Source organism: Notechis scutatus, chromosome 1 (genome assembly GCF_049901735.1).
Source record: "Notechis scutatus isolate UNSWTSFEM ecotype Mainland chromosome 1, rNotScu1.2, whole genome shotgun sequence".
NCBI lineage: Eukaryota > Metazoa > Chordata > Lepidosauria > Squamata > Elapidae > Notechis > Notechis scutatus.
In genome coordinates this window covers 82,409,087-82,424,171 of record NC_142009.1, presented here as the reverse complement: position 1 = coordinate 82,424,171, position 15,085 = coordinate 82,409,087, and the positions used below count along the sequence as shown (strand labels likewise).

General features: G+C 35.8%; 1 protein-coding gene across 2 annotated transcripts in view; it reads left to right on the top strand.

The window, feature by feature from the left end:
• Window positions 1-15,085, top strand: part of SNX9 (sorting nexin 9) — a 36,241-nt gene that overhangs the window by 8,203 nt on the left and 12,953 nt on the right. For both annotated transcript variants that reach the window (XM_087969540.1, XM_087969545.1), the window contains exons 2-5: window positions 3,275-3,361; window positions 4,226-4,300; window positions 6,101-6,211; window positions 14,102-14,255. In XM_087969540.1, coding sequence (XP_087825666.1) covers window positions 3,275-3,361; window positions 4,226-4,300; window positions 6,101-6,211; window positions 14,102-14,255 — 427 coding nt within the window. The remainder of the gene's footprint in view (window positions 1-3,274; window positions 3,362-4,225; window positions 4,301-6,100; window positions 6,212-14,101; window positions 14,256-15,085) is intronic.

Here is a 15,085-nt window from a genome sequence, read left to right as displayed (position 1 = left end):
TTTTATTGATATTTGACTTAGAAGATCTCTTGTATGGAATTGAAACATTAACAGACAAAATAATTTGGTGCACCAGCAGATTTTAAGAGTAAGAAGCAGAAGATGATGTTAGCAAAAGTATAAAAATGGAAAATCAAGAGAACTTATGAAGTAAATTGGTTTTAAGATTGAGAAAAAACTGATATATTTGTATTTCAAAATAACTATTAAAACATGGAATGAAGTTAAAATACATATTAAGATAAGAAAAACTACATCTGTCATTGCTGATGAGGATTTCTGTGATAAAAATGAATGATCTTACCTAGAATGATGTTTTTGTATTGGACAATACCTATTTTGACACTGATGGATCATTTAAACAATGACAGAAGGAAATACCTAAAGCTCCTCTAAAAGAATAAACTAAATGCATATTAAGACAAAAAAAGTCAAGTGAATGGAAAAGCAACAGAAAGCAACAGAAGGATCCAAGGTGTTTATTTCTTATTTTTGTTTCTATCCTTTTAAAATGATTTTTATTTGTGAACTACTTAGAATGATTGAGCTTTGTGTAATACACATTTAACAGTAAATACAAGTAATCCTCGATTTAGGACCACAATTGAGCCCAAAATGTTTGTTGCTAAGTGAAATGTTTGTGATGTAAATTTTGTCCCATTTTACGACCTTTTGTGCCACAGTTGTTAAGTTAATCATTGCAGTTGTTAAGTTAGCAACATAGCTGTTAAGTGGATTTCTAATTGACTTTGCTTGTCAGAAGGTTGTAAAAGGTGATCATATGACTCTAGGCCACTGTAACCATTATAAATATGAGTCAGTTGCCAAGCATCTGAATTTTGATCATGTGACTATGGATATTGCAAAGATTGTGAAAAATGGTCATAAGTCACTTTTTTCAGTGCCGTTGTAACTTTAAACAGTCACAAAATGAACAACTGTCAGTTGAGGACTATCTGTATAAATAAATCGAAGACATGTAAACAAAAGAAAAATCTCACAAGATGGAAAGAGGTCTGGGTCACTAAAGAAATGTACATGAAGTTAGAACAATAAAGTGTTGAAAAAGCTAACAGAATGAGATAGGATTGGTGACAAAAAGGTGGAGGTATTTAAATTTACCCAAATTAGAAGGAGGGAGAAATAATGTGTCTTCTAAAGAACCTGTTTTCAGGTTTCTGTTTTAACTTTTTGTGTCTAGATTAATTGTGTTAAAAGTATTAAAGGAATAAGGTGATGGTCTTGCTGCAATATTACAAGAAATTGTAGGGAAGAGAAGGGCCATATGACCTGAAGAGGAAGAAGAATGTGTCTATATTTGAAAAGGGGGGAAGGACTTAGGGAGCTAACACACCAATTAGTCTAGTATTAATAGCTGGGAAAATTCTATAGCTGATCATAAAGATATTCATTTGGGAGTGCCATGAAATTCTTCTAATTAGTCAAGCGCAAATCTTAACAGATCAAGCATTGTCTCATTTTTTGATTGAAGAGATTGTGAACATTCTATATACAGTACATTATATTTTGATTTCAGGAAAGTATTTCACAGTACCCATAATACTGATTAGCAAATCAGTTCATTGAAAATAGATGGCATGACTTTTTGCTGGCCAGAACCGAGTTGGGAGTGGCAGCTGGAGGCTTCTCCTGTTGGCAAAGAGGTGGTGTTTGCAGGATTGTTGGGCCGCTTTTTGCCAGCGTGAAGGGCCTGCAGCAGCTGGCAAAGATGCGGCTGTTGCAGGCATCTCACAACAAGGGCGAGATGCAGGCTGGCAGAGAGCCCAGCGACGATAGGTCAGCCCTAGCTTGCATTCCCCTCTGCCACCAAGCATGGGAGGAAGGTAAGGTTGTGAAACAAAGAGACGGTCATGGGGGAGGAAGCGGGGAGATTGAGAAAGGGCCAGGGTCTCTGAAGGAGGGGAAATAGGGTGACGCATGGTGAAGGACAAGCAGGCGGCATGTGGGAGGAGGCCCCAGGAAGTCCAGAGCTGGGGACTAGTGTGTCCCCCGACCCGAGGTGAAGGGAAAGTGGGCGGCATGCAGGAGGAGGTCCCGGGAAGGCCAAAGCCAGGGACTGGCATGTCCTCCGGCCACGGCTAAGGCAAAAGGTGATTGGGTGGAGGCTCTGGGGCAAGGCCAGAACACGGGAATGGTGCTCCCCCAACCCGGCCTAGCCTAGGCGAAGGGCAAGCAGGCTGCGGCATGCTTACCTTTGGTGAGTGGAGCAGGCGAGGCGCGGAGATTAGCTGGTGGTGCAAAGACAAGATATATAGGGCAGGGTGGGGTGAGCAGGGCCAGCGCTCTCTTAGAACCAATCATGGTGCAGTTAGTCTTGTGAGAGTGTGCTTCGCATAGCGCAGCTACCAAAGACTGCCCTCAGTGTCAGCTATGGTGAGGTGAGCTCTCTCTTAGCTCAGCTGAGTCCGGCAATCCACTCTGCTGCACAAATCAGCTGAGCTAATAAACAACAGAATATAGGAGAGGTGAGAGGTAAGGCCGGGTGGACAGGGCCAGTCAAAAATTTCCCTACTACAAACCACTCAAAATTTTCCCTAGTTCATCCGAACCTGTCTGAACCCCCTGAATACCATCCTTGACTGTAACTCTTTTAAGTTTTAAGGTGGAAGGTCACTTGGTCAGATACTCTGGTTAAAGATTTCTAAATGTATGTATAGAGCAGCAGAAAAGCTTCATTCAGAAAATGTATGTGTATTAGGGGACTATTAAAGTCCTAAAGCAAGACTGGTGGATGAGTCATTGTCTGGGTCAGAAGAAAAAGGACAGAGCTGGATTTCCTGCTACTGAATCAAGTGATTTAATGAAATATCCATATATAAAAGTAGGATGTTTCTGACCACCAGGTCCACGTGAAAAAGAATGACTTCATGCCCTGCTTGTGCATCTTGGAAAGTAATAGCTGCATTATGTCATGCAGCATTTATTCTTCAAACCTAGAGGCTTGATAGACTTCTGTGTTTGTTTCTACAAATTTAGTTTGTGCCGTGTTTTAATTATGCAAAGGAAAATGTAAAGTTTAATTTGATTTTATTAGATGCAACTAAAAAGTTGGAGATATTGAGATTTGGTTTTTCAGGCTTGCCTGACTTGACTCCATTTGGAATATTTATGGACTTTCAATTTTATTTGGATTTTAAGAATTCAGGTTTTCAAAATGCTAATCAATGAATAATTTTATTTCCTATTAATGTTTTTTTTTCCATGAGCTTGAGTTAAATATGTCATTCATGTAGAATTTTTTGCATACTTACAGGCTCGGGTGATGTATGATTTTGCTGCTGAACCAGGAAATAATGAGCTAACTGTTAATGAAGGGGAAATTATTACAATTACTAATCCGGTAAGGCACTTTTAGTAGGTAAAAATATGTACTATGATATGTCCTAAATAATATGTACTAATCATTTAGAAATTTTAATGATGACAATGTTCATTAATTTTACTGAAAAAAACCTGACAATGTAAAGAAACAGTATTTGCACATTTTAATTTTTCTCATGCAGATTAATAACAATATGGGCTTTACTTGATACAGGTTTACATATGCCACAAACAGGAGCCATAAACTGCACTGAGTTTGCTAGGACAATTTGTTCAACTGTTTCTCAAAGCTACAAATATTTATTGATAAATAGAATTAAGAAATAAAGAGAATTATAACTGAATACCTCTACTTAAGAGTGACTCATAGACATTGATGGGAATTATTATAAACAAATATTAAGATTATAATAAAATTCTGAAGTATTCCATATTTTTCTCTGTTATTTGATTATTAGTGTTACAAAAAATAGAGGAAATGGTAGGAAAATGAGGAGTTTGAAAGATGATATTTTGTGAATTTCCTATAAAATTCTGCATGCAATTATATAATAAATAAACTGCAAGAACCATTAGAGGTGCTATTGACTATACTTTTTTCTTGTAATACGAATATTTTGGTCAGAATTAACTATGAGAATATTGTTTGCCATGAGTGTCTTTGAAATTAGCCTATGAAAATAATCTGATTTTATTTTTCTGATGATTCTAAAAAAAAATAAGAAAAATACCATTATGCTTTTCAGGAAGGAAGCAACTAAAATTGGCCATTGAAGTTATAATATGTAAAACACAGAGTATAATTTTATTTCTGAAAACTGAATATATCATTTCTTTTTTTTATAATTTAACTACTCACACCATATTTTAAAAACTATTTTAGGACGTAGGTGGAGGCTGGCTGGAAGGCAAAAACAGTCAAGGAGAAAGAGGACTGGTTCCTACAGATTATGTTGAGGTAAGATATTATAATAAAACAATATTTGTCTATATATACAAGAGCTGTATATAGGAGCTGTAATATACCCTGTTTCTCCAACAATACGGCCTCCCAATAGGAAGTCCCAGCATGTTTTATAGGCATGAAATGAAATTAAGCCCCTCCCCCCCAATTAAGGCCTATATTAAAACATGCGAAATGGTGGGGAATGGTGGGGAGGCTTGCCGTTAGGAAGTACTTTTGTTGCACACCCGGATATGGTGCTGCCTGCATTGACCCCGATACGAAGTGCCCCACCAACGCCGAGGTCAACATCCAAGCCGTTGCCGCCTGCCCGAAGATGCAAGGGGGGGAATTAAGTCACCCCCGAAAAGACAGCCTAGCCATTTTTTCGGGGCTCAAAAAAAAATAAGACCCAGCCTTATTATATGAGAAACACGGTAATATATGTAGACTTATTGGCAGTGTTGTATACAGTATTTTATATGGTACAGAATTCAGTTATTTACACAAAATCAAATCACAAAGTGTTGATCCTTAAATGTCAGATCACAAACTGCTTCCTGAAGCAGAGGTTAGGAAGTAATAAACCTTCTATAATTTATGGAACACACATAAACTGGGTGAGTCCTATGTGTTTACTAGAAATTTTTTTTGCATATAAGTCTCAAGCTAGACTTTTGCTTAAAGAATCTGTTTTAGATTTATGCTAAATTGGTTATGTGCGAGTTTCATATAGATATCTTGTCTTTTATTCTTTCCAGCTAAATGGAATGATGAAAAGAAGCCATGTAAAGACAAGTGCAACTGTCCATCCATCAGCATATTTAACCTCAAAAAACTAATCAGAAAAGAAAAACCAAATTTGGTATAGGTAGTAGAAACATTTGAAGTTAGGCTGGATCAAGTTAGAGAGAGAGAAAAAAATCATAAAATTTCCGCCCTGCATCCATGTGTAAGAAGCAATTGGGAATTTTGCCAACTCTTCCATGCAACAGAAAACCCCTCTATCCTGGTCACATGACCCAGACAGCAGCTATTAAAGATATAGAAAAATCCAGAACTATGTTCTGCATGCTTTTCCTGCTTTGCTATTTTTTTTCTCAAGCCAACAGTATGTTGGAAAGAGATTAGGTAAAAGGGACCCAAAATCTTTTTATGAGCATATAACTCTCTAAAAATGGAATATAACAGACCAAATTTGGCATAGGGAAAAATTGGCAAAAGAAAGGTGGAGTGTCAAAAATGAGCCAGATCAGACCAGAGGTTGTAGGGAAAAAAGTTATAGGAAAAAAAATCTTAGCATATTATGAGAGAGGTAGTTGTGCAGTGATTCAGATGACTTTTCCATTCTAAGTCACAAGGCCCACAGTGCAATGTATATAATTCGTACTTGGGCTTTTCCAGTGAACATACACAGATGCAACAGAAAAGGAAAGGAGAAACAGATTCTCATATAGACAGATGCAGCACATTGCTTGGTTACACAGAAGCAAACACAGATGTCTTCTATGGGTTCTGCTGGATTAAAAACCAAACCAAACCAAACCAGAAGCCATGCATATTTTCAAGCTTTGTACTGGTCTGTTCCTTCTTGCTGAATGCCTGTATGTATTCAGATTGCACTCAGAACACATAAAATAAAGCGGTAATCATTTTTTTAAAAGTTTGATTAAGTTATTATATTAGGCACTTGCTCTAAATGGAGAAGATATAGTCCTGAATTTTTGTGTTCAATGAAGTTCAAAATTAGATTCTCAATAGAAATTGTTGTCTTTGATTTTAGAAATGTTTTTTCAGCAATCTTTTGTTTTTCAGATTATACAAGAAAGCACCAGAGATGGAATTTTGGTAGCTGATCAAGCTTTTTTTGATAGCTTCTCAAATGCTTCACAGACGAATTCGCAAGCCGTGAAAAACAATAGCCAAGTATGATTTTAATAGTATTCTTGAGTGCTAGAAGTGCTATGTATGTATTTGATCTGTACTACTAATTCACCTTTTGTGAACAGCATCAAATCATGAAAAGAATGGATATTTTTGTCTTTCCTTTTTAACTTTATTTTACTTTTTTGTATGCAAATAGGGACATAACAATTGGGAAGCACACTAATTTATTTTATTATTTTTGGTTCCAGTGCATGTGATTGTAACTGGATGAACCTATAACTTTAGAACTATGTGTTTCTTTGAACACATTTTTGCAGTCTCCCTAGCATTCAATTAGCGTGCTGAAATAGAATAAAAGTTTTGTCATAATTTAGTAGGAAATAATTGAAGTCCTAAAATAGTCTTAAAACAGTTTTTGCAATGAATTAAAAATGCAACCTCACAAGATCATTATAAAATTGAATTTTAATCTCATAGAACAGAAAAAAATATAACATGCATGATAAAAAATTATGTGTGCCTTCCCATAATATGAAGCATCGGCCTGTGTCTGATTTGCACAAATAACATAATTTTTCATGCCTCTAAACATTAAATCAAAGTTTTTTACTAGTTCAGTTGCTAATACAAAGCTAATGTATTTTATTATTGTGCTGGCTGAAGTTTCTGTGTCTTCTTTAAAATCCAATCTCAGAATGATTCAATCAGTAACAATTGTTTGGTTGTTTATTAGTGTATTTAATTAAAATTTCCTCAGTAGAAGCTTAAAAGTGGCTTGTTAGGTTTTTAAAAGGGTCTTATCACTAAAAAGAAATACTGACTTATCTAATTGTGATATAGGTATGCTATATCTAAATTATTTTTATTTTTGTCAGTTTTAATAGCCTTTCAAAAGTTTCCAGATTTCTGTTCTTGCCTAGAAATTTTTCATTTTAGGGACCAACAGAAACTCAGACATTTCTGAAGGTTCACCCAGTAGCAGTCAGAAAATATTTAGGGCATTTGACCTGTCATTATAAAGCCAATGTTATCAGCTTTCCCATTTCCCTTTACTGCATATTGCAATGTAGTTTTGGATCTGTACTGGCTTTATTTCACAATATTTAAATCTCTGTAGTCCATAGGTCAGGAGCTGAATGATTATTTTTCTTTTCAAGGATTGATGTTCAAAGGTCTTAACATTGAAAAGAAATACTGAGTTATGTACATATGGTGGATTTCATTAATAATTGAAAAGTGTTTTTGAAACTTCCAAATTTCAGTGCAATGAAAATAACTCATTTCCTTTTTTGTTTTTGTTTTGCATTTGTAAATACAAATCTATTTGCTCTTGCAAATAGCAAAAGTAGTGATTAAATACAGCAGTATAATAATACAGAATAATGAAATCATTTGATAGCTCAAATTGCTTTGGGTTTTTGATTTTATAGCAAGCAAAAACTTAATCAGCAACCATTTATTAATAAGTACAGGTGGGGGAAAAGATTTGTTCAAATCACTGTACAGCCATGAAATTTTCTTAGCAATTTCCCATTATATAGTAAATAGGCTAGGCTTATTTGAAGATTAGTGAAAAAGGGATGAAAAATTATACCTTGTATTCTTAAAAAAATCTTATAAATGTAGTGAAGAGAAGTTTCCTCTTATATTTAAAGTTAAAGCTACTTAAAGCTACTTGAGATGGAAGGTATGGTTTTTTATGTTATAATGCGAATCATTTTTGATAGTGTAATAGGACAAGTTATGAAAAGCAACAAGTTAATGAAAAATCTCATTGGGTTTGTAGAAGTAATTCATAATGATTTTCATTGTTGGGTGAATTTTTTAAAATCATATTACTAACGTTACTAATCCCAGGAAAGTCTGATTGCAACTCAGTAGTAAAATTTACTATTATAGATGTATGATCCTCTTTAATATGTATGGTAATTATAGTATTAGTCAGGCAATCCTTGAATATTTTGTCTTCCAGGTTGTCTAACACATTTTCATTCCACAATACATTCTGATTCTTTGTCAGTTCAACCAAGGAAGCTAATGCCTGAGATGCAAACCTAGCTGGATAATCTTTGGCCAGTCCCTCTCTCTCAATCCTAGGAAGGAAATAATAGCAAACCATGTCTGAAAATCTTTCCAGGAAAACTGCAGGGAATAGTCCAGACACTCAGCAGAAGTCAATAATGACTCAAAGGCACACCCCCCCCCCCAAAAAAAAAGCATGTTCGTCAGGAAAATTGAAGGCAGATGGAAAAGTCATACTTAATATACATTGGAATGCTTAATTACTCGATGCTCCTGGATTTATTATGACTTATTTGTGAGTTTAAAATACTTCATAAATTGATTGTTTTTACTATTCTTTTGATACTAACCTTTACTTAAAATTAAGCTGATTACAAATAAAACTGAAAGAGAGCATTCTTGCTAGGTGCTTGCTTTACATATAGAAAGCCTGATTTACAGTTCTGATTCTAGGTAGGTTTTTGATAGCGGTCTAATGTTACATTATATATAGTTCTACTTTTTTTTGATTAATTCTTTTATAGTCCCTTACACATCATTGTTTGTTTCAAGTTTCTCAAGCTGAAACAGGCTACAGTCTAGCAAATAATATATAAATGGTGAAGTTCTTGTTTTGGTTGGGAATACAGAATTTGCCTCCTTGCTGGTTCAATAAATGGTTTTTAAAATGTTTTAAATTGGCATTCATTTTGTGTGCTAAAAACCTTTGAAGTCCATGACATTTGTAGGTAATTCCCACAAGCATAGAAATTTAATAAGGGTCAGCCAAATTCCAATTTCTCACCTTCACTCTCTTATTGCTCATAATTTGCAAGATGCTGAAAGAGAGAAGAATTAGATCAAGAGAGATACTTACAGAGCATCTATTTCTTCTTTGCATCCTATCAATTGTTTCTACAGACATAGGGGGATTACAAAATATTGAGGCCTATTGCATTAAGTATTAAATAGATAATGTTAAGTACCGTAGATTTTCCCAAAATCCACTCTTGACATTATCAAAAAAACAGTTTGTTCCCCATTCAGAAATTCTCATCATCTTTGTATCTCACTAATTATCTCATAAAGACATTTTAAAAATCTATATTTATTTCTTGACCATGAGTGTGTGTATACTCTCTCTCTCTCTTCTCCCCCCTCTTATACTTAAACTACCGTATGTATTTAAAGCAGATCTTTTTCTGAGCAGATAGTTTTCATTCTCATTAATTGCTGGGTTTCCAATTGGCTCAATCATTTTCTATACTCTCGTTTCTTAATACCTCGCTATTTTTGTTACCTGCAAATATCTGAGTCTTCCCTTTTACCATTCACTGGAGTTTCCAAATGCTGAACAGGTTAACTAAGCTATTTTCAAAACTATGATCTGAATAGGATAGGTTTTACAGATTATTACACTAATCTAAAATAGTAGTGAAAACTTAGCTTATTCTCATAATACAAAGCCGTGGTTCAAAATTATTTCCATTTGAGATCTTTGTATAAATATTATATTGCTAATTATTTCATTATATTCCATCTACAGTTAAGCTTTTCCTTGTAAACTCCTACTGCTATGGTATAGAACTTGGACCACACTTCATGAACTTTGCCAGTCAACTTTCTCTTCAGTTGGCCTACTATGTCCTCCATGTAGTCCTTCAATAAAGAAGTGCATTTTTAAAATATCAGGGCCAGGACTGGATTAATAATTTCAGTTTATGACTGAGAATCCAGTGGTGTAGTCAGAATGATGAAAGCAATGTTGTGTTATCACAGTACACATTCTGCCATGTTTGAATGTGATTTGTCATTTGACATCCCATCTCCAGTCCCTTTATGAATGTTTCTGCTCTTATATTTGTTGACAATTTTATATCTATTTGGAAATCTGAGATCAAAGAGAAAATGTATGTACAGCTTCTCCCAATCAAAGGAATCTAACTATGTGCAAATTAAGTTTGTAGTAAAGCTGCCACTGGTAGATGCTAACAACCAGAGTTTGGTACCCACCAATATTGAAGCAGGCATCAATGTTTCTTGGCAGATTGGGAAGCATTGTGACTTTGTTATAATGGAAGATTGTGCTTGGCTTTTGAAAGCTGTGTCTTTGCCTGCATGGATTTATTTCAGTTAAGTTTATACAAGTTTTGATTTTATACTTTTTAACTTCAAGGATCTGAACATTGTAGTATAGTAAAATTTGTGCTAAGGGCAAAAGCTTTTGCTTGTGTTGCTTCTGATTATGTGAGTCATATGATATGTATACATTTAGCCATCCATCTTGCTTGCCAGAATTTGCCTATACCAGTTTTCCTATTGCTTCTTATTTTCTTGTCCTCCTTTCCTGAAAACTTATTTTTCAGAGTGGATTTTCTAGCATCTCTCACTAATTCAATCATTTTGGAATCTCTCATACAATCTTCACTTTCAACTTTTCTGACTATTAGTTTACTTTATTGTCATTGCACCTCATACAACGAAATCAAACACCATCTTCAGTGCACATCATGACCATGAAAATAAACACAAACACACATCCTTCACCCTTCACACATTGAACCGGAAACCCCTGACACCACACCAACACTGCACTATACAGCAGAATTCAAGAGCTACTGCCCTAGGATAGAAGCTGTTTTTCAGCCTATTTGTCCTTGTTTTTATTATTCTATACCATCTGCCAGATGGTAATAGTTCAAAAAAAGGGTTCCCAGGATGAGATGGATCTTTGAGAATGTTTTGAACTTTCTTAAGGCAGCGGGAGCTATAAAGCTCTTCCAAAGAGGGGAGAGGGCAACCAATGATCTTCTGGGCAATGACATTAACCCTCTGGAGTGCTTTCCTATCTGCCATTGTGCAATTGGCAAACCATACAGAGGTGCAGTATGTTAAAATGCTCTCTATGGTGCAGCGGTAGAAGGTCACCAGCAGTGTCTCATTCAGTTTTTGTTTTCTGAGAAGCCTCAGGTAATATAATCTCTGCTGGGCCTTTTTGATCAGGGCTGAAGTGTGGGCACCCCAGGTCAGGTCCTTTTTTAGGGTAACACCCAGAAACTTAAAACTGGCCACATGCTCCATTCGGTCTCCATTGATAAGCAAGGGCTGGATGTCTGATCTGTTCCTTCTATAATCCACTATAAGCTCCTTGGTCTTATTGGTGTTAAGGACCAAGTTGTTGTCTCCACATCACAAAAGCAACTGGTTCACTTCATCTCAGTAGGCAGATTCATCCCCCCCGGAGATAAGTCCCATCACTGTTGTATCATCTGCAAATTTAGCAATAGTATTATTAACATGAGTGGGAATGTAGTCATGCACATAAAGAGTATAGAGTAAGGGACTCAACATGCAACCCTGTGGTGTACCAGTGTTAAGAAGAGGTATGATTACCTAATCTGACCCTCTGTGAGCGGCCAGACAGGAAATCCATAATCCAAAGGCAGATTGAATTAGAAAGCCCAAGATCCAGAAATTTAGACACTACTCTATGTGGAAGAATTGTGTTAAATGCAGAACTAAAATCCACAAAAAGCATCCTCACATAGCCCTCCCGCTGTTCTAGATAAGTCAGAGGAGTGTGAAGAGTGATGGCTATAGTGTCCTCTGTAGATCTATTTTTTTCTGTATGCAAACTGGTGTTTATCAAATGTATGTGGAAGACCAGAAATGATGTGCCGGCAGACTAATTTCTCAAAGCACTTCATGATGATAGGAGTGAGTGCCACTGGTCTATAATCGTTGAGGTTTTTTCCCCCATGTAGCAGTGGTTCATTCTATTTTTATTCTACTGCACTTGTTTTAATGGTAAGAGGTACTGTTACATATCTATAAGCAAGAATATATTTAACAAAATCTCTGTAATTTTTGGATTGCTTGTACTATTTCAGTTTAAGTTTTTACCAAACTGGAGAAACTCCAAAAAGCAATAAAGCTCCAGTACAACCATGTAATTTTTATTTTACATACACATACTACCCACTTAACAATCTTATTTGGGACCGAAATTTCTGTTGTTAAGTGAAGCAGTTATTAGGCGAAATATCACATGACTGCACTGCTTACAAATGGCAGTTCCAGTAGTACTAGTTGCAGATGGTCAGCTTTGTAATTGGTAGGCAAGGTCCTCACACTTGTCCTACCCTGCCTTACTTGCCTCCTGTTCAACTATCCCCCCCTCATCTCTGCCTTTTTGGTTGCCCTGCACTCCACCATCAGTTCCTGACCCTGCCGCCCCTCCACTCAGCTGACATTTGCTATATGACTCTTGTTTTGGACTGGATTATGGGGAATGAGCCTCTCTTCTTGCTGAATCTCTCAATTTCCTTTAATACCATGGACTAAGGTACCTTTTTGGGTAAACCAAGGATTAGGCAGCTCCAGAGAATATGCTGCCCCTAAGTCACATTGACACCATCTCTCAATGTTAAGAATGTTAAACATTTTTAGAATTATTTGGAAGAAGGGATAGCATTCACATTCTCTAATTTTTGGTACCTTATGCCAGTGCCTACTCAGTCTTAGCCTAAAACCAGCCCTAGGAGTAATGATTGTCCTCCTTTCTTAGAGACCAGTTTCAGTTGACAATTTGGGGAAGAGTTTACATTCTTGGGACCTTTATTATAGAGTATCATAGGGCTTGACCATTCTCTCCTCTCCCTCACATTTATTACCTAGATTAAGCCACTGGGAGAAGTTATCTGTTAGTGATATATTATCGATCAGGAGGGATACTTAATTATTTCTACCACACATTGGGCAGAAAGTCTCAGTTTCTGGAGGCTCTTGGATTCTGGATGACGGAAAAATAGACAATGCATCCGAGTACAACCTAAAAGGAATTTTGGGGCAGATCAAAACAATCCAACAAAGAAATTAGAATAAAATCAATAAAAGATGGCAACTGGAACAAACCAGGTGGAATGAAGCAAGGCTTTAACTCTTCTAAACAAAAAAAAAAGGGGGGGGGGGAGGGGATCTGTATCTTATCTTGCAATTGTAGCAACTGTTTGTAATTGCAAATCTGAATTTATTAAGCCAAATATGTGCCACTAACTTTCCAGTGCATTGCAACATTCTTGCCTTTCTCTACTATAATTGAATCCAGAAACATCTAATCATCAGTTTCTTCTGAAGTTCTCATTTTCAAGTTTGGAATAAAACAGGATCTTGCACCATGTTTTGAAGTTTGTTTAGGAAACTCTTTAACTAAGCACTTTTTGATTTAACTACAGTATATCTGTGTTGCAGAGGAGAATAAAGATATTCTGTATACCAGGGGTGACAAACTCGCGTCATCACGTGACGTATCGGGACTTTTTCCCCCTTTGCTAAACCGGGTGGGGGCGTGGCCAGCATGTGCTGCATCTGGTCTGTGTGCCATGGGTTTGACAGCCCTGCTGTATACAGTCAAAATGCTTGTGTATGTTTCAACTTAGTAAACTAATTTTCCAAACCTGCTATCTTTCTCCTTTTTAATAATCAGGAAAATTCTAATTTCTATTGTTAAATTTATGATGTTTTAAAAAATATTGAACACCAATATTGTTGGAGTTTGGTTGTATCTTGAGAGAAATATTATAAACATAATATGGGCAATCATTTTCAGAGTTTTTTAAAATTAATTTTATACTAGCAAGTAAAATTGGCATGATATAATCAATTACATACATATCTGTTATTACTAGAAGTTTGCTTTTTTCCAAACAAATATACTTGATTGAAATGCTAAGAGGAAGCAAAATTTCCAAATCTGATATTCATTGTTATGTTTGTTTCCTTCTAGAATATAATTTTGACTGCTCTTTCAGGAAAAAATGAACTTTAAAAAATTATGTAGTTTAAAAAATGGGTTCCAAATACTTTCACTTTATCTTTTATTAATGCTACTTCTTAGGATTAATGGCTCCTTTAACTCCTTCTTCATAGGTTACCAGTAATGCAAATGATCCCTGGTCAAGTTGGGACAATACAACAGCTAGTGATGCCTGGTCAACAAAACCTGAAGCTAGGGCGAAAAATAATGCATCAAACAATTGGGAGGCAGCAGCATTTGGCCATCCTCAAGCTTATCAAGGTCCAGGTCAGTAGAGACCGACTGTCATTGATAAGAATTTTTCGGAATGGTGATTGGACTCTAACTTTGACTTTTGATGAAATACATAATTTGAAGTTTTCTAAGACTGTTAGGGCAGAATGTATTTATGGTAATATTTCACATTATATGCTATTACTTAAAGCCAGTGATCCAATAAATGGGCATGTGAGGGAAAATTGAACTTTCTGGGAAAACAAAAATAATCTGAAGTTTATGTTTTAATGTATTTATTTTACTTTAAAGGATTGTTCCATCTGATTAAACACAGAATCAAATACGAGATAGGCTACCATGTGTTCCCCTCATCTTCAAAACTATTTATTATAAATGGTAGAGCCTGAAGACCTGGCTCTGCCGATTGGCCTGGGGACCAAAAAGTGGAGTACATCACTGGAGGTGGTTTGCTAGACTAACTTGCTGACCCACCTCCCCCTCCCTTCATCTTTTTAATTTTATATTATTGTACTTCCACTGTTTATTATTTCATTCCTTTACTATTGTTATTTTAAAATTTTCTATCTTTTTACCATATTGTATTGTTGTAAGGCTTACAACAATAAAATATGATAAAAAGATAGAAAATTTAAAAATTGACAGATTTGACAGATTAGCCCCACAGAGAGATGGGCAGCAAATAAATTTAACAAATACATAAAAAATAATCTTTGTTATACATCTAAATTCTTTTAAAACTACAGATTCTTAATCCCCATTTCATTAAATTACTGATACAATAGTAGCTTATTTGTTTATTTGACAGTTGAGCAGTCCTTTCAGTTTTCCACTGTGCTCTACATCAGGGGTCCCCAACCGCC